The 18,154-nt window shown below is 38.7% G+C and overlaps 1 protein-coding gene across 1 annotated transcript in view; it reads left to right on the top strand.

Annotated features, from left to right (window-relative positions):
* The window catches only part of MYOM2 (myomesin 2), a 106,357-nt gene extending 88,525 nt beyond the window's left edge, over positions 1-17,832 (top strand). Inside the window, exons 32-36 of the mRNA XM_070738708.1 lie at positions 6,798-6,961; positions 7,272-7,308; positions 7,429-7,451; positions 12,740-12,795; positions 17,510-17,832. Of these exons, the coding sequence (XP_070594809.1) occupies positions 6,798-6,961; positions 7,272-7,308; positions 7,429-7,451; positions 12,740-12,795; positions 17,510-17,818 (589 nt within the window). The 3' untranslated portion in view covers positions 17,819-17,832. The remainder of the gene's footprint in view (positions 1-6,797; positions 6,962-7,271; positions 7,309-7,428; positions 7,452-12,739; positions 12,796-17,509) is intronic.
* The last annotated feature ends 322 nt before the right edge of the window (positions 17,833-18,154 follow it).

Raw genomic sequence — 18,154 nt, 5'->3', positions numbered from 1 at the left:
ATGAACACAGCAGAATACAAAGAAAAAATGACAAATCTTCTAAAAAATCCGGCCTACAAACTCCTAAGCACAGATCCTACCACCTACCTAGAAAAAACCACCAAATCTAAAATCAAGGCCTCTCCCATCAGCGAAGAAATCCAGCAAAAAATCATCCCCAGAGAAAAATCTTCCATATGTCCAAAACTCTATGGCCTTCCAAAAATACACAAAGAAGGAATACCTCTCAGGCCAATAGTCAGTTCTATAGGCTCCCCTCTACAAAACCTTGCCAAATTTTTAGCCAAATACCTTCAACCATATACAGAAACTATTACCTCATATGTTCAAAATTCATCCCACTTTATACAAATAATTAAAAAACAAAACCTACAACCCGATGACCTACTTGTAAGTTTCGATGTCGTGTCCCTGTTCACACAAATACCTATTACAGAAGCCTTGACAGCTATCCAAGACAAACACAAACCCCCCAAATATATCCTAGACCTTACCAACCACTGCCTGACCAATACATACTTCATCTATAATGAACAAAGATATAAACAAATAGAGGGAGCCCCCATGGGATCACCTCTATCACCTGTCATAGCCAACCTCTATATGGAATATTTCGAAAATAATGCTTTAGAGCAAGCCAAATACAAACCCAAACTTTGGCTGAGATATGTTGATGATACCTTTGTAATTTGGCCACATGGTAAAGAAAAACTAGACAATTTCCTCACTCATCTCAACAGCCTACACCCCAAAATACAGTTTACTATGGAAACAGAAATCAATGATCAACTTCCCTTTCTAGATGTACTGGTCTATAAAAAACCCAATGGCAGCCTAGGACATACTATCTACCAAAAGAAAACCCATACCAACCGTTATCTAAATGCACACTCACACCACCACCCCGCACAAATCACCTCAGTGGCCAAAACTCTCATCACCAGAACCAAACGCTTAGCTGACCATGAGCACTTAAAAACTGAATTGAACAAACTCAAAGATGTACTAATTTCTAATGGATTCAAAGAGAAAACAATAACAAACCTAATCAATAAAGAGACACCCCCCAAAAAACAAGATCAAGAACAGGACAATGGCACCACCATCCTTCCTTACATCAAAGGCACCACGGATAAAATTAGTAAAATTCTACAAAAACATAACATCAAAACCTCATTTTGCACTAACCAAAAAATATCTAATATCCTAAGGAGCCCCAAAGATAAAATCCAATTAGAATACCAAGGTATCTATGAAATCCCTTGCAAAACATGTGCAGCCACATACATTGGACAAACTAACCGAAGAGTGAGCCAGCGCATGGCAGAACATATGAATGCAGTCAAGAAACAGGAGAAGACCTCCTCCCTTGTCCAGCACATTAAAAGAACAGGGCACGAAATTGACTTTGAAAAAACTAAATTACTCCACAAAACAGAGAATTTATATAAAAGAATCTCTCTAGAAGCTATTGAAATTGAAAAAAGATCTTTTTGTTTAAATAAACGGGATGATACCTCACGTCTGCCAGAGATTTGGAAACCAGCCTTAAACAAAATAAAAACTTCATTATAATCAATATGTCAATCCTTTAATTATTATGATTTTAGAATTTTATATTTGGAAATCAGACTTAAACAAAACACTTCATAATCTTCATACCATTCCTTCTATAACCATGATTACACCAACCAATCAGATCACGGAAGCATAGTCACCCAATCTATTTGCTACATTCAAAGCAAATCTCCACCCCCACACTACATGCTAAGAAGGAATGTCAGTTGCTAATATTCATTTGCAAAAACACAGAGATTGGAACTCCAGCCTGATGATGGTAAATGTGATTTTACCGAAACGTCGCATAGACATGCAAAACATTACACAGGGCAAAACCCGAACTCAGAACAATCTACATACATATACCCGTGAAAATTTACGAAAACATATATATATATATATATATATATGTTTTCGTAGACTTTCACGGGTACAGGTATGATGGTCTTGGTATATTCGGGTTTCTTCCCGTGTAGGATTTGGAAATTTCTGGCGACGTTTCGACAAGGTCCCACTCGTCATCTTCAGGCTGGTGTTTCTGTCCTTGTTAGAAAGGATTTTTTGAAATGACCGTCAGATCATTAGTATTTCTATTATTATTAATACAGTTCTGATGCTAAGGAGTTAGACATTGTACTCCCCCACCCCATCTGAAGAGAGCTCTGTACCAACTGCCAGTATGGCAAGGGCATGGCCAGCACGTGACTCATCTGGCCTGCGGAGTTTAGACATTCTACCTCCTCACCTGAAAGGAACTCTGTTCCAATTGTGTAGAGGGAGAGAGAGAGGGAGAGGGAGAGGGAGAGGGTAGGAAGCAAGGAAGAAAGGAGACAGGAAGTTAGAGAGGAAAAAAGGGAGGAAAACAAGGAAACTGGCAGTTGGAATAGAGTGGATGGATGGAGAGGGAGAGAGAAGAAAGGAAGGAGAAAGAGAGGGAGGGAGGGAAAGAGATAGAAGGAAGAAAGCAAGCAAGCAAGTATTTTCAAGCTTTAGCTACCAATTTATCAAGCCCAATCACATAGTTTTCATAGCGAAGCATGGGTAGCCAGTACTAGTTACTTTATAAATATAACTCAAGATGCTAAACAATCTTAATACTCTTTTCTCTTCCTCTTTTCCCCACAACAACAACCTTGTGAGGTGCGTTGGGCTGAAAGAAAGTGATTGACCCAAGGTCACCCAGCTGGCTTTCATAGCCAAGACAGGGTTAGAATTCACAATCTCCTGGTTTCTAGGAGAACATCTTATTCACTATATTTTTAACCATTTTTTAATAGATGAGCTTCTTGTTAGGTCAAATCCCATCAAGTTGGATTGAACTGGTCTGGACACCTATATTACCAGGATTGTTCAGTTGGAAATGAACTGTTTTTTACCTGATTTGATTTCACACACTACCTGGGAGTTATTGAGTCCTAAGCATTAAATATGGAAAGCAATACTATATGAAGGTCATTGTACCTAAAGTTATCAGTAAGCAAAAGCACAAAGTTAAGGAAAATATGTTACGATTCCCAGATACTTTTTAAAACTTGAAAACTTCAGATGAAATATCAGGTTTCCCTTGAATTCTTCGTGGCTGCTCCATATGTGCTTGAAGAAATGCCTTTGATTCTTCAGCTAAGTATCTCACAGCAAGCACCTTACTTAGTACCGTAGTTCTATGAAATTTCAAATGAGGGTTTTCCCCAGCCCTGTCTGCAGATATTAGGTGTTCTGCATGGCTTCTAGCCACCCACGAGCAAGGTAATGAATCAAACACATAACAGAAGAGCAATTAAACAAAAAGGTTTCTTTTTTTAAATTAGAATTTTAAAGATTGTTGGTTTTTAAATGTATATTAATTGGTTTGATCTACTATTGTCTTTTGTATATGCTGTGACATGCCTTGAGTCCTCGGAGAGGGGCGGCATACAAATTCAATTAAACTTGAAACTTAAACTTGAAACTTTTATACACAGAAGGCTACACGCCTTCTTGAATGCAAGACCAATGCTGATTTATCAGTCCAGAAGTTCAGAATTACATACTTCAGTCTGCACAGCCTTTTCTGCTTGAGTGTCAGAAAGTGCACAGAAATCCAAACCAAAACGAAATCATGCTGCAGCAATGTTTCTCTCTTCAAAACGCAAATGATAATCACCCACGCAATGCACTCCAACCCTCCCTTTTTTATCAGGGTTTCAGCAGCATCATTAAATCTTAACAGCTGTGCTCTATCATTTGTTTCTACACTTGCACAGCTGCTCCTGCATTCCTAACATTCTCATCACTCAAGGATTCAGAATAGGGTTACTCATGACATCTTCCCCTTTTGAGTTTGAAGAACCTCTGGCTGGAGGGCTGGCTGAACCCATTCCTCTGTCTGTCTCTTCCTGCTCCCTGTCTTTCTCTGCCTCTGCATCTGCCTCTGCCTCTGCTTCACTGTCTGACGCATCTCGCTGCAGCCAGACTGGTCTTCTGTAAACAGATGACTCGCACTGTTCTCCATCAAAATCCCCAGCCACAGGAGCTGGCCTGAAGCCAACCACAACATTGGGGATTGTCTTCCACTCTCTTTCTTTGCTGGGCTCTTCAAATTTGGCATCTTTAAGGTTTATGGATTTTAGCAAAAAAAGCCAATACAATCCTAAAATGCATTAATAGAAGGGTACAATCTGGGTCTAGGAAGGTACTAATACCACTCTATAAAGCCTTAGTTACTCCACACCTAAAATACTGCATCCAGCTTTGGTCATCACACTATAAAAAAGACAGTTGAGACTCTAGAGAAAGTGCAGAGGAGAACAACCAGGATTAGGGGACAGGAGACTAAAACATATGAAGAATGGTTACAAGAACTGGGCATGGCTAGTCTAGTGAAAAGAAGGACGGGGGCAGACATGATAGCAGTGTTCCAATACTTGAAGGGCTGCCACAGAGAGGAAGGGATGAGGCTATTTTCCAAGGCACCAGAAAGTCAGACAAGGAATAATGGATGGAAACTGACCAAGGAGAGACTCAACTTGGAAATAAGGAGAAAATTTCTGACAGTGAGAGTGATCAACCAGTGGAACAGCTTGCCTTCAGAGATTGTAAGAGATCCAACAATTGAGTGTTTCAAGAGGAAATTGGACCGCCATTTGTTGGAAATGGTTGAGTGGGGGAGTTGGATTAGATGACCTATAAGGTCCCTGCCAATTCTAATACTCTGTTATTCTCTGTTCAACTCCCTGAATTCTCCAATCAGCTGGAGAATTCTGGGAATTGAAGTCCACAAGCCTTAAAGTTGCCTAGTTTGAAGACCCCTGGATTAACCAGTCATATAGCTGCATGATTTTGCTTGCTTTCCTCTTGAGCATCTCTTTAATCTCCTCTATTTCCTCTTAGAATATTCAGATAGTCTTCCTTGTCGTTTCTCTCTCTTTCTGAAAATGCAAGATACATCCTGAAACCACTATAAATGATAAACAGCAGAAGTAATAGAAATCTCCCTAGGAGAGAGATGCTTTTCCTTAAAAAAAAAAAAAGCAAAAGCAAAACAAAACAAAGTGCTTTTAAGCTTCATGTAGATTATTACATTGAAATACAGATAGAACAAAAATAAGAATGAAATAAATTAGAAATGAAAGAGGAAAGAATTTAAAAGAAAGGCCAAGCGGAGATGTTATTTTCTGAAAAAAGGATCTTGCTGATTTTTTAAAAAATTATCTCTGAATTTCCTTCTCTTTATAGGTACAAAGGATATAATGCTTCAACGGGTTTTTGGTCAAAGATAGTCCTTCTGACTGAAGTCTGCAAATCCTCAACCTTTTGCAAGATTGTATTGAGGCTGCAAAAAAAAAAAAAATCTGCAGTTTTTATTATTAGATTTCTTGATATTCAAATAGCTCACATACTTCCAATAATAAAAGTGTAGAAAACTTTTCTGACCTGCAACTTCAGTACAATGTTGCAACAAGTGTATGTTTTCAGTTTTAACTATGGTTTTAACATGGCTTCTTGTTTAAGATACACCAAAGGATTTGAACATGTCTGGTGGCATTTGTTGTTAATTTTTTGAACATCAGCTTCCCACAGACCCTTTTTTGTGTGTGTGTGGGGGGGGGTCACGTGGCATTTAAATTTTTGCTTGAGACTTTCTGACTGCTTGAAACTAGCTTTAAGACAATAAGGAACATCCCCCTCAGGGATGAAATTCAAAAAGTTTCCCTACTCATTCTGTGGGCGTGGCTTTGTGAGCATGGCAGGGGAAGTATACTGCAAAATCCCAATTTCCTCCCCACTCTGGGGACAGCCGGAGGTGGTATTTGCTGGTTCTCTGAACTACGCAAAATTTCCGCTACGGGTTCTCCAGAACCTGTCACAACCTGCTGAATTTTACCCCTGTGTAATTCCTTGTGCTTTGCTTTAATTCACCTTGTGCTTCCTTGTGCTTTGCTGTTATGTAGTGACACATTGCCCTGAACTGTGGGAAGGGAGAGTGAAGGAGGGAATGCTTTGGGAAATGAAAGTAAGTGCTATGTCTCCTTAAGACACCGTCTCAAGGTCACCTATCTGGAAGAAGGAGTGGGGTCACATAACAAACTACACGCGGACTGACTCTTAAGAAAATATCTTGACTGAACCTGATTGGTTACACTGATGGGGCAATAAAGACAGTTAAGGAAGGAAAAAGTAGAACTTAGGAAATGTCTATGGAGATTTTCAGTCATCCAGGTCATGATTTTCTCAAAAGTGCTTTTTCAAGAGGCAACTGGATTTTCTGGTTTTTCTTTGATGATGCTTCTTCAACATTCTTACAGGGATTGCCCCAGAACTGAAGAAGCTTCTTGAATGAGAAGCAAAGAAAAACCAGAAAGTCCAGTTGCCTCTTGAAAAAGCACCTTTGGTAGAACTTAGGGATTTGGGTGCATGATTTTCAGTTCTCGTTTTGCAATACTGCAGTACACTCAATTTCTAATGAACTATGCCTGTCAACAAATGGAGCCAAGGATCATTTCTATTTAGAGCACAGGTGTAAAACTCATGGCGTGATGTTGCCATCATGTGACGTTTCACGAGATTTCTTCCCTTCACGGGGCTGGGGTAGGCGTGGCCTGCATGTGATGAATCCAGCCTGTGGGCCATCAAGTTTGACACCCCTGATTTAGTGGTTTAAGTTGCAGCAGGACTGACTAGTCCTCTCCTGTTTTGTAATGTCCAAGTATATGAAAATGATGCACGTTTGATCGAATGTGGTCTCTTGGTTCACCTAGGGAAGCTAAAGTTTCTTCAAGTGAAAAGATGAGAATTGGTGGTAGTGATGAAGTCGCATGGATACAGATATGTGAGCCTACCGAAAAAGATAAAGGGAAATACACCTTTGAACTGTTTGATGGCAAGGAAGCCCACAAGCGGACCCTTGATCTATCTGGGCAAGGTATGAATATTTACCACCCATGCAATATTTTATCCCTGTCAAATATATTTTGGAAATTGCCCTATTTCTCTTTGGGTTATTCAAAAGCATCCATTCTGTGCTCAAAATGTTCCAGGAACATGCATTATCTTTATTCATTCCACGTCTCATCAAGACTGACTTTGATCCCTGCTTTCAGATTTTGTTTGATGTTTCTGTACCACACTGTAGGCTGTGGGTGGTGGTGGGGGAAGCAAGGCAAGTACATATGCTTGCATTTGTGCCAACTCATAAAGTCAAGTTCCTAACATGCTGAAATGTTTCACTGCAGCTTTCGATGAGGCCTATGAAGAATTCCAGCGGCTCAAGTAAGATTTTATTTATTTATCTTTTGCTTTGGATATAAACTTTGCAATTAGTTTATTTTGGCCATCAGTGTCATTGTACTAGGATGTTAATTTTTTTTTCTATTTTATTTTGAACTTCAGGGCGGCTGCTTTTGCTGAGAAAAGTAAGTATTTGAAAGTAAATAAAGAAACAAACAAAGGAATATTCAGTATGAAAATGGAAGAACAGGAGATAGCATGCTAGTAAAAATGAAAAGAGTAGCTTTGAATGAATTATGAAAAAGTCAGTCTTATACAAATAATATATTTTAATCAAATATTGTGTAGTGGGCTCTAGTAGGTAAGAAGCAGATCAACATTTATTGACTCAAAACTGGAACTGAGGAACAGCAGGCAAAATGCCTGTAATTTATATTATAGACCCACAGGTCCTCAACCAATCATAATCCTTGAAAAAGCCCACCCAAATATGAATGTTCTAAGTTTCCCTCCCAAACAGAATTAACAGTTAGGGTCATCTAAAGTTTAGTTTCATTTTAGCACAAAACATTTGGAGGTAACAGTTAGGGTCATCTAAAGGTTTGTTCACTTTAGCGGGGCTTAACACAACCATATATATTCAGTACATAACATCAAACATGATGAATGATTGTGGTAGAAATATGAGGTGTATATAGATAACCAGATTTGCTTCTTTGGTTCAGTGATTTGGCAAACAATTTGATCCTCCTTAGATCTGACCGGGATTTTCTTTTTCCATTCAGGCAGGAAACATGAATATAAAATCTTGATTCAGATATTGTTTTCTCCTCTTTTATCTAGTTAATAATTTGATATTATTGGATGAATGAATTCTTTATTATTGCCGAGGGCCATCCAATAGTCTAGAACTAGAACATCCGAGCGATAGTGTATATATAATAAAGCACGCGTAGACAAACATAGAGGCAATAGATTATAAGACAGCAACTGGAGAGAGTGATGGATTATCAGTTTTGCTGATGCCCCGTCAGCAGAAGATAATGAGAGGATGCCAGCAAAACAGATTGGCAATTTTTTTCAACAGGTTTAGTTGTCTCATACAGTCCTCTTTTCCTTCAATGATACTCTCTCTCTCTCTTATTATTTTATTATGGTATGGATGCTTACTGCAGAAGGCTATTTTAACTGCTAGCCATTGGCTATAATAAAGAATTCATTCATTTGGTAATTGAACATCGACAAATAACTAGATTCTCCCCTCCCTCAAACATCATATTGATGGAATGGAACAAAAATTGTGAGAATAGAAATATAAATGGCTTATGAGCATAAGGAGTGTCAAATACTAAGTGCAGAAGTGTGCTTTCATTTGTCATCTTTTTGTATTAAAATGAAATTTCAGATGACATTTTTGTTTCTTAGTGAACAGGAAATTATGTCGACTGCCAGCAGTTCGATTCTCATCAGCTCAAGATTGGCTTAGTCTTTCCATCCTTCTTAGGTCGGTAAAAGGAGGACCTAGATTGTTGGAGGCAATTTGCTGACTTTGTAAACTGCTTAGAGTGGGCTGTAAAGCACTTTTAAGCAGTATATAAGTCTAAGTGCTATTGCTATTGTTATCCCCTCCTTTGAAATAGAAATGATCATGATAAGGATTTGTGTGTGTGAAATGCATACAGTATCAAAATTGGCCTTGCTAAGAAGCTCATAATATTTTAGAACAATGGTCTCCAACTTTTCTGGCTTTGCACACCGATGTGTGTGTGTGTCATCTATGTAGGAGAAGGGATGGTTTTGTGTGAGTGGCAGAACACTTACTGCTCTACTTGCATAACTAGAGCTCCATTTGCACAAGTGGAACTGCTTGCTTTGCACTTGTCCACCATTTGCACAGCTGGGTTCTGGATGGGCCATGGCCCAGTACTAAGCTAGGATCCTGTTTTAGAAAGATCAATGTATTTGTTTCTTGAATGGCAACCTTCACATTGGTCTGGATAGACTATGTTTGTGGGAAGGTATGTTTTTCACTTGCTTGTCTGCCTTTCCATAGGGGTATTACTGGTTAGGCAATTTATTTGAAAAATGTTCCAAAGAAAAGAGCTGCCCTAAGGCAATAAATCTGGAAAACTATGGAAGTTTAAAAAAAAGATAGGTGCAAGGATTAGGGTACACTGAGATAAAAGCACTGAGAATTAGAATATTGCTACGATATTTCACAATGATATTTCACTTCAATGCCTCTGCTGCTAAAGCACTTTAGGCAATCATTCTGGAAAACAATTCACCATAATTTGAAGCTAGGGCTGTCAGTTGCACACTGTGACTGTCCTCTCGGTTCCTTTCTCCATTTGCTGTCATGGTATTATTTTTAAGTGTGGATAAATATATCTGTTTCTTCCCTGACAAACCACTTGTGACACCTCCGGGGGTTCTGTCAGGTTTATCTACAACAAGCTAAGTATGTTTGGGGAACCAAATGAATACACCTAGTTGGGATGAAATTCACTCCAGTTTGAAAGGGAACATGTAGGTATGCCTTTGGGGAGACCTACATAAGTTAGTGTAAAACATATATGATATCTTTCAGGGAACAATAAACATCTGGTTTTTTGTTATGTGTATGGAAGTGCAGAAAAGCTGGTGGGTGATTAGTAACCTGTTCTGTCGAGCTCTCTGGTAGAATCCTCCCAAAAATGCACAATTTCAGTCACACACACACATTTGAAAATTCAAAACAATGTTCTTTATACCGAAAATGCAAATAAACAGAGCACCCTTTTTGTCTAGCAAAGAGCCCTTGTCTCCAAACAAATTGGTAATTTGTAGAAGTCCCTTATCAGTTCTGTGATACTTAGCTTGCAGCTGTGAGGCAATTCATAGTCCTTCTTCTTTCACAAAGTGAAACACACTTTGCTCTGGGTTAGTTTCAATGCGGGGAAAAATCAGCACACAAAGATCAAAGTCAGCAAAGCAGTCATGAAACACAACGATCAGAAAATCCTCCACAATGGCCAAACCCACAGGCTGCTCTTTATAGCACCCTCACTAATTACCACAGCCCCACCCAACCACAGGTAATAATCTCTCAGTTGTTGTTGCCTATGCATTGCTCTCCGCATGCGTGGCTGTATCATTAACTCTTGTTCTGAATCCAAGGAGGAGCTAGATAATTGAGCTCCTTCTGAGCTGTCTGCCACACTCTCCTCCTCCCTGTCACTCATGTCTTCTTGGTCAGAGGATCCTTCATCAGCAGATTCCACCAGGGGCAAAACAGGCCTGCAGCATGTGGATGTCTCCCCCACATCCACAGTCCTTGGGGCAGGAGCTGGTCCAGAGCTAACCACAACAGTAATCTGGCAGACAAAAATCTAAATATTTGAATACTTTTAGGAAGTGAGTTAGCAGGTAAAATAAGTATCAGTATTAAACCTCAAACTCAATAGATATATTAATTTGTGTTTAGGAACCAATAGTGGTGCAATAATTTTAGGAAGTATGTTAGGTGGTCAAAATAAGTATCAGTGTCAAACCTCAAACTCAATAGCTATCTTAATTTGTGTTTAAGAATCAATAACGGTGTGGATAAATTTCTATAAAAAGAGTCATGGTGGCACAGTGGTTAGAATGCAGTACTACAGGCTACTTCTGCTGACTGCTGGCTGACTGCAATTTGACAGTTTGAATTTCAGCAGGCTCAAAGGCGGACTCAGCCTTCCATCCTTCCAAGGTTGGTTCAATGAGAACCCAACTGACTTTGTAAACCACTTAGAGAAGGCTATAAAACATTGGTACATAAGTCTATTATGCTTATTAGAACTCAGCGGTTAAAGACATTAGTGATGTGGAAGAATTAAAATGAGTGATGTAATATCAATATGCAAATTCCATTTTGTTTGTACTTGTGTCCTGATGTTGTTAGTTTTGCTATGGGTTTTGATGGAACATCCATTTGCTGCGCAAGTTTCCTAGCAGTTTTTTAATATATATTTTATTGATTTTTTACAATATAAAGATACACACCACCTAAAACAAGTGTTTGTGAATTGTGCCCACCACCTGACAAAAATTCATACCCCACCACCAAATTGGGGGTGTTTCTTGTATAAACCATTTTAACCCAAGAGCAAAGTATCTATTTACATATTATAAAGTGATTCCAATTTATTTCTTGTAGCTTGGTCTCGGATTCTACTCGCCATATATCGTCCTTCCTAGCATATTGAGAGGTATCAGTGCCTCTGATAATAATAGATAATAAAGAACCAAATTAATCAGTAATCAGTGGCAATCCTATCTTCTAAGAAGCATAAAGCCACCAAATTTAGTAGCCATCACTGCGTCTTGAGTTACGAAATTTTCTAGTGTACCTATGCTGAAGGAATTCATATCTCTTCAATCTTTCCTCATTGAGCTTCCTCAAAGGTGTCATTTTTATATGGCTATATCAGGTTCCACTTATTCATCCTTTTTTTCTACAAGTTGAAACTTTCCTTGTGAGCAGTGGCCTCAACTCCTTGAATCCAAATAACATTATTTCCCTTCTTAACTCTCCAGGATCCCATTGCTGCTGCTTCTTCTTCTTTTTTAAAATTCTAATTACCTTAAACAATTCCAGACTGCCAGCGAAAACGGCCATCTCAGGGCTCTATCTAACTCCAGATCTCTGTCTGTGACTATAATGTGTTTAGTATTGTCATCTGGTATCAAGCTTTCAGCAGTGTGTCTTATTTCATCATTGAGTTCTGGACATTTTCTAATGCAGTTTGTTGCCAGTTTGATGAAGCATCCTGATGACCTTATGGTCATTCCATTTCTAATCATGGCTACATCCAGTCATTTTAGATTTCCTGTAGCAACTCTTCACTACTACTGAATCAATCAGCAATACCCAACGCCACTATTATCTGTACAGAAAGCCTGCCAAACAGATAGATGTAAACAAGGCACCTTACTATGGTTAACAAAAAATGGTCAAGAAGGCCGGTTTCATTTTTTGCACTAAGATTCTCCTTTCAGAGATGGGTGACAAAGGTAACCACAACCAACTCTTTTGAGGGATGTTTTGGTTTTAAAACACTATTAGAGTAGAACAAAGTCTTGAATGGTAGTAAGGTTTGGAGGGTAGCAAAGGCTGCTGGTGTTCTTCTGTATGATTCTTTCTTTCTTTCTTTCTTTCTCTTTTCCCCTTTCCCTCTTTCTCCCCCTTCTTTCTTTCTTTCTTTCCTCCCTCCCTCCCTCCCATCTCCTCCCTCTCTCTTTTCATATTTCTTAATTGCCCATCTCTCTCAGAGCCATAAGAGAGTCTTCTGTAGTGGCCTTGCTTCACATCAAGCATGGAGTCAGGGTAGATGGACTCCTGATTGAGAAGGACCGGGTGGTATTTAATTTTGGTTTGCTATTGCTGCATCTTTTCTGAGGTAGCCAGAGCACTTAGACAGAGCATAGTGACTTTATATTTGTATTTTCACAGATCGTGGTAAAGTGATTGGTGGTTTGCCGGATGTTGTGACCATAATGGAAGACAAGGTATGGATAAAACCCTTTGGTCAGTTTAGTTCTTTTTTAATAGGAACTTTTGTGTATACAGAAAAAAGGGCCTCCTTTAAAAACATTTGAGTAGTATGAACCCATTGGACTTTGAAGAAGAAGAATAGATAGCATATATATGCTTTTAAATTGGGTATTGGAGAAAACACCTGAAAATACCATGGATAGCACAAAATAAATGATGATGATTTAGGTAGGTAGGTAGGTAGGTATGGAGATGAATGGATGGAGATAGATAGATAGATAGATAGATAGATAGATAGATAGATAGATAGATAGATAGATAGATAGGTGAATCAGCCAACAAATCAACCAGGGTCTTCTCAAGGCAAAAATGATGAGGCTCAAATCATCATACTTGTGAAGACCCAATTTAATTTAATTTAATTTAATTTAATTTAATTTAATTTAATTTAATTTAATTTAATTTAATTTAATTTAATTTAACTTAACTTAACTTAACTTAACTTAACTTAATTTTTTATTTTATTTTATTTTATTTTATTTTATTTTTTTATTTATTTTTATTTTTTTTATATTTTATTTTATTTTATTTTATTTTTTCATTCATTCATTCATTCATTCATTCATTCATTCATTCATTCATTCATTCATTCATTTATTTATTGGAAGAGAAGATGAGGATAACCAGGATTAATGAATTCATGGGAAGATCCTTAAAAAAAACCCAGATTAGGGACAGATTGTCTTTGAGACAATCCATCTATGCGGTTACTGAGAATTTAAAACAACTTAACAGCACATCCAAGATTACTGCAGATGGGTAGTGTTGGGCGAACCAAACCTATAAAGTTCAGGCTCGTGCTGAACTTTGCAGTGTTCGGCATGCCGAACCCGAACCCGAACTATTTTCAAAGTTCGGGTAAAGTTCAGGTTCGGGTTTGGGTTCGGCCGAACACCCCGAAATGCCGCCGCCCGGGAGGAGATGGGATTTTCCACCTCCTTTTGCTTGCGGTGCTGCAAGCAAAAGGAGGTGGGAAATCCCATGAAGGGATTCCAGGGGCGGGGCTTTGACATCACGGAGACTACTTCCTGGCCGGCCAAAATGGGGAGGAAGGAGTCTCAGTGATGTCAAAGCCCTGCCCCCAGAATCCTTTCTTGGGATTTCCCACCTCCTTTTGCTTCCTTTTATTTTTACAGAAAAGGATGCCATAGCAGTGCTGCAAGCAAAAGGAGGTGGGAAATCCCAAGAAAGGATTCCGGGGGCAGGGCTTTGACGTCACGGAGACTCATTCCTCCCCGTTTCGGCTGGCCAGGAAGTAGTCTCCGTGATGTCAAAGCCCTGCCCCCGGAATCCCTTCTTGGGATTTCCCACCTCCTTTTGCTTGCAACACCACTGCGGCATCCTTTTCTGTAAAAATAAAAGGAAGCAAAAGGAGGTGGGGAATTCCCATTATTTTTACAGAAAAGGACGCCACAGCGGCTTGCTGCAAGCAAAAGTTCAGGTTTGGGTTCGGGTTCGGCGAACTCACCCAAACTTCACGGCAAAGTTCGGGTGAGTTCGCCAAACCCGAACTTCATTGGGTTCGCCCAACACTTCAGATGCGGGCTGCAGCTAAGAAAATAAAAGACGCTTGCTGTTTTTCCTGGGGAGGAAAACTATGACAAATCTAGAAAAACATACTAAAAAGCAGAGACATCATCCTGCCAACTAACCCCAAAACTTTACCCTTAGACTATCCACTGTTGACCTCACCCGATTCCTAAGAGGACAGTAAGGGGTGTGCATAAGTGCACCAATATGCCTATCATCCCCTGTCCTAATGTTTCTCTCTTACTAGTATCATGTATATAAACATTGTTATAACTTTGTATACTACCAATACGTACTTGATAACATGGGGCTAAATAAATAAATAACAAAAGTTTGTGTAGTCAACTGGTTGCAATGTATGGACCATAAGAAAGGATGAGCACCAAAGAATTGAGGTCTTTGAGCTATGGTGCTGGAGAAGACTCCTGTGAATCCCTTGGACTGCAAGGCAACCCAATCGCTGGTCAGTCCTAGAGGAGATCAACCTTGACTGCTTTTTAACCCTCCTGTTCTGTTTAAGAAAAGTAACAAATCTTATGTTCCCGGGTCACCCTGACCCGGACCGAAAACTCTTCATTTGCAGTGCTTATGTTTGGTCTTTTTGAAAGCTTTTTTCACTTGGAAAGTAGTCTGAACATTTCTGCACACAATGATATGAAAATTGAAATGAAAAAAGTAAATCTTATTGGTTTATTTTGCGGATATAATGCACGCCCCCCTGTTTTTGTGAAATTTTTTTCAATTTATGGATAGTTTTGCTTGCAAAATGCATTCTATTTTACTAAAGTTGGTATGGGATTGGTAGCTTGAACATTTCTGAACATAATGATATGAAAATTGAACTGGAAAAATTGATGCATATTGGTTTATTTTGTTGATGAAATGCACGCCCCCTCCGTTTTTTTTAAATAGTCTTCACTTTATGGATAGTTTTGCTAGCAAAATACATTCTATTTTACTAAAGTTGGTGTGGGATTGGTAGCTTGAACATTTCTGAACATAATGATATGAAAATTGAACTGGAAAAATTGATGCATATTGGTTTATTTTGCACATAAAGTATGCCTCAATTATTTCAATTTATATAAAAATTATGCTGTTAATTTCAAACTTACATACTTTTTTTTAGTAAAATGGATTTGTTTCATAAAATTAGTTCTCTGGCTACAATGTGGTTGATTTTCAAAAGGATATTCCAAATATTTCTAGACAAATATGTATAAACAGTGACAATAATGGCACACAGCAAGGCCGAGGGGGGGTGGCCCTTTTGTGGCAAAAATAAACCAATAAGAACCATTTTGTTCAGTTCCTTTATATTTTTCTTATATTCAGAAATGTTCAATTTAGTATATCAAACCTTTTGGGGGGAAATTCCTTAGGGATTTGTAGCCTTAAAAAATAGAAATTGACACAAAATTAAAAAAGGATGGGGGGAGGGGCTTTTTGATCAAAATAAAAATATAAGTCTCAATTTTTCCAGTTCAATTTTCATATCATTATGTTCATAAATGTTCAAACTAGTTTTCCAGTTGAAAAGGTTTTCAAAAAGACCAAATTCAAGTGCCTAAAAAAAATCATTTTGGTCCGGGTCTATATGACCCGAACAGACTAAGTGTGACTTTTTTTTTGCCCAGAAAAAAAAATTTTCCCCCACCCCCACAAATATTTTTTTGATGGTCAGCATTGTTAAATTGAGTAAATGAATGCCTAAGATTTTAAAGAATATTTCGGATTTGGAGCATAAAAAAATAAAAAGTGAAAATGGTTGCAAGCAGCCAAGGGGGGGGGGGAGGCCTTATTTCTGATGTTAAAAAACCAATAAGAATCATTTTTTTCAGTTCCTTTATATTTTTCTTATATTCAGAAATGTTCAAGCTACCAATCCCACACCAACTTTAGTAAAATAGAATGCATTTTGCAAGCAAAACTATCCATAAATTGAAAAAAATTTCACAAAAACGGGGGGGGCGTGCATTATATCCGCAAAATAAACCAATAAGATTTACTTTTTTCATTTCAATTTTCATATCATTGTGTGCAGAAATGTTCAGACTACTTTCCAAGTGAAAAAAGCTTTCAAAAAGACCAAACATAAGCACTGCAAATGAAGAGTTTTCGGTCCGGGTCAGGGTGACCCGGGAACATAAGATTTGTAACTTTTTTTGCCCAGCAAAAACTAAGCCCCCCACCCCCCAAAAAAAATTCTCATAGAGAGAACCCCTGAAATGATGAATAGTCATGAAATTTCAAGTTTCAGATATGCAGGGAAAATTTTTTACAGGGACTCAAACTTGGCTTCGGGTCACATACGACCCGAACAGAACAGCAGGGTTTTAAAAGATCAGATCCTGAAGATAAAACTCAAATATTTCGGCCACCTAATGAATATGAAGGACTCACTGGAGAAGAACCTAATGCTGGGAAAGATTGAGGTTAAAAGAGGATGGCAGAAAATGAGGTGACTGGATGGAGTCACTGAAGGAGTAGGCATCAACTTAAATGGACTCCAGAGGATGATAAAGAACAGAAAGGCCTGGAGAGACATTGTCCATGGGGTCATGATGGGCTGAACATGACTTCACAACAATCACAACAATAACACTTTATCAACCAATCCATAAATTATACATCTCATACAAGTCTATAATAGATGCTAACTGGAAGGTATATCTAATGCAAATTTATCTTTGAAGAATATGCTTAATGCTTTTGCTATTGCACCTAAGACAAGAAGATATTGTGAATGAATACCCAAGTGATTTAATGAACTGCAACATGGAAACCGAAAGCACAAACAAAAATATGCCTTTAACCTGTGCCAGGGCAGAGTGAGGCTAATTTACAATGGCTTTTGTCTTAAGTTAAATAAATGGAAGAAATTTTTTTCTTATCCTCGCTTGGATTCTCTTATATACCAGGGGTCCAGAATTGGGCTGTGGCATGCCAGCATCTGGGCTGCACAAACAACTGGAGCCCCATCTTCTGGATGCAGGCAACATGTGAAACCTTGCCCCCTCTGGTGCCCCAAAGATTAGGGACCACTATTATATACAATTTAAAATTATTTCCCTTCTCTAAACCTCCCATTGTCTAAACCCACTGCATAAGTTTTCTTTTTCTTCTTTTTTCTTTTAGACCCTGAATCTAACCTGCACTGTGTTTGGTAATCCTGATCCTGAAGTGGTCTGGTATAAGAATGACAGGGAACTTGAACAGAACGACCATTACACAGCTAAACTGGAACAAGGGAAGCATGCCAGTTTGGTAATTAAGGGGGTGTCCTCAGAGGATTCTGGAAAATACAGCATCAGTGTCAAGAACAAGTATGGGGGCGAGATAGTCGATGTCACCATCAGTGTGTATAAGCACGGGGAAGAGGTACCTGACATTAAACCTCTCCCAGGTGATAGGATAAGAGAGATACCTGCGAAGCCAGCTGAATAACCATAAATGACAAGAAGCATGTTGGGAAACGAGTGTGCTTGGTGAACAAAAGGCTTGAGAGAAGCTGTAGTTTTGTTTGTGTAATAGTTCTGCAATGGAAAACTGGCAATGTTTAGGAGTTGTTGTTTTTTGAAGGCTGCATCTTGGTGTCATTTTCTTATAATGCCATCACAATTGGCAATGATGTCACTCTGAATAGAAGTGTTTTTCGGCTTGCCGGTAATAAAAGTCCATAATCACTGGACAGCGGCTGTCACGAGTTTCTATGTATTTCAATCCTAGTTCTTTCTACCCCCAAAACGCAATTCCCTGTCTTGCAAGTGGAAACTGGGAACT

This window comes from Erythrolamprus reginae, chromosome 1 (genome assembly GCF_031021105.1).
Source record: "Erythrolamprus reginae isolate rEryReg1 chromosome 1, rEryReg1.hap1, whole genome shotgun sequence".
NCBI classification, from domain to species: Eukaryota; Metazoa; Chordata; class Lepidosauria; order Squamata; family Dipsadidae; genus Erythrolamprus; species Erythrolamprus reginae.
The sequence above is the reverse complement of the archived record's forward strand: the minus strand, read 5'-3'. Positions and strand labels throughout refer to the sequence as shown.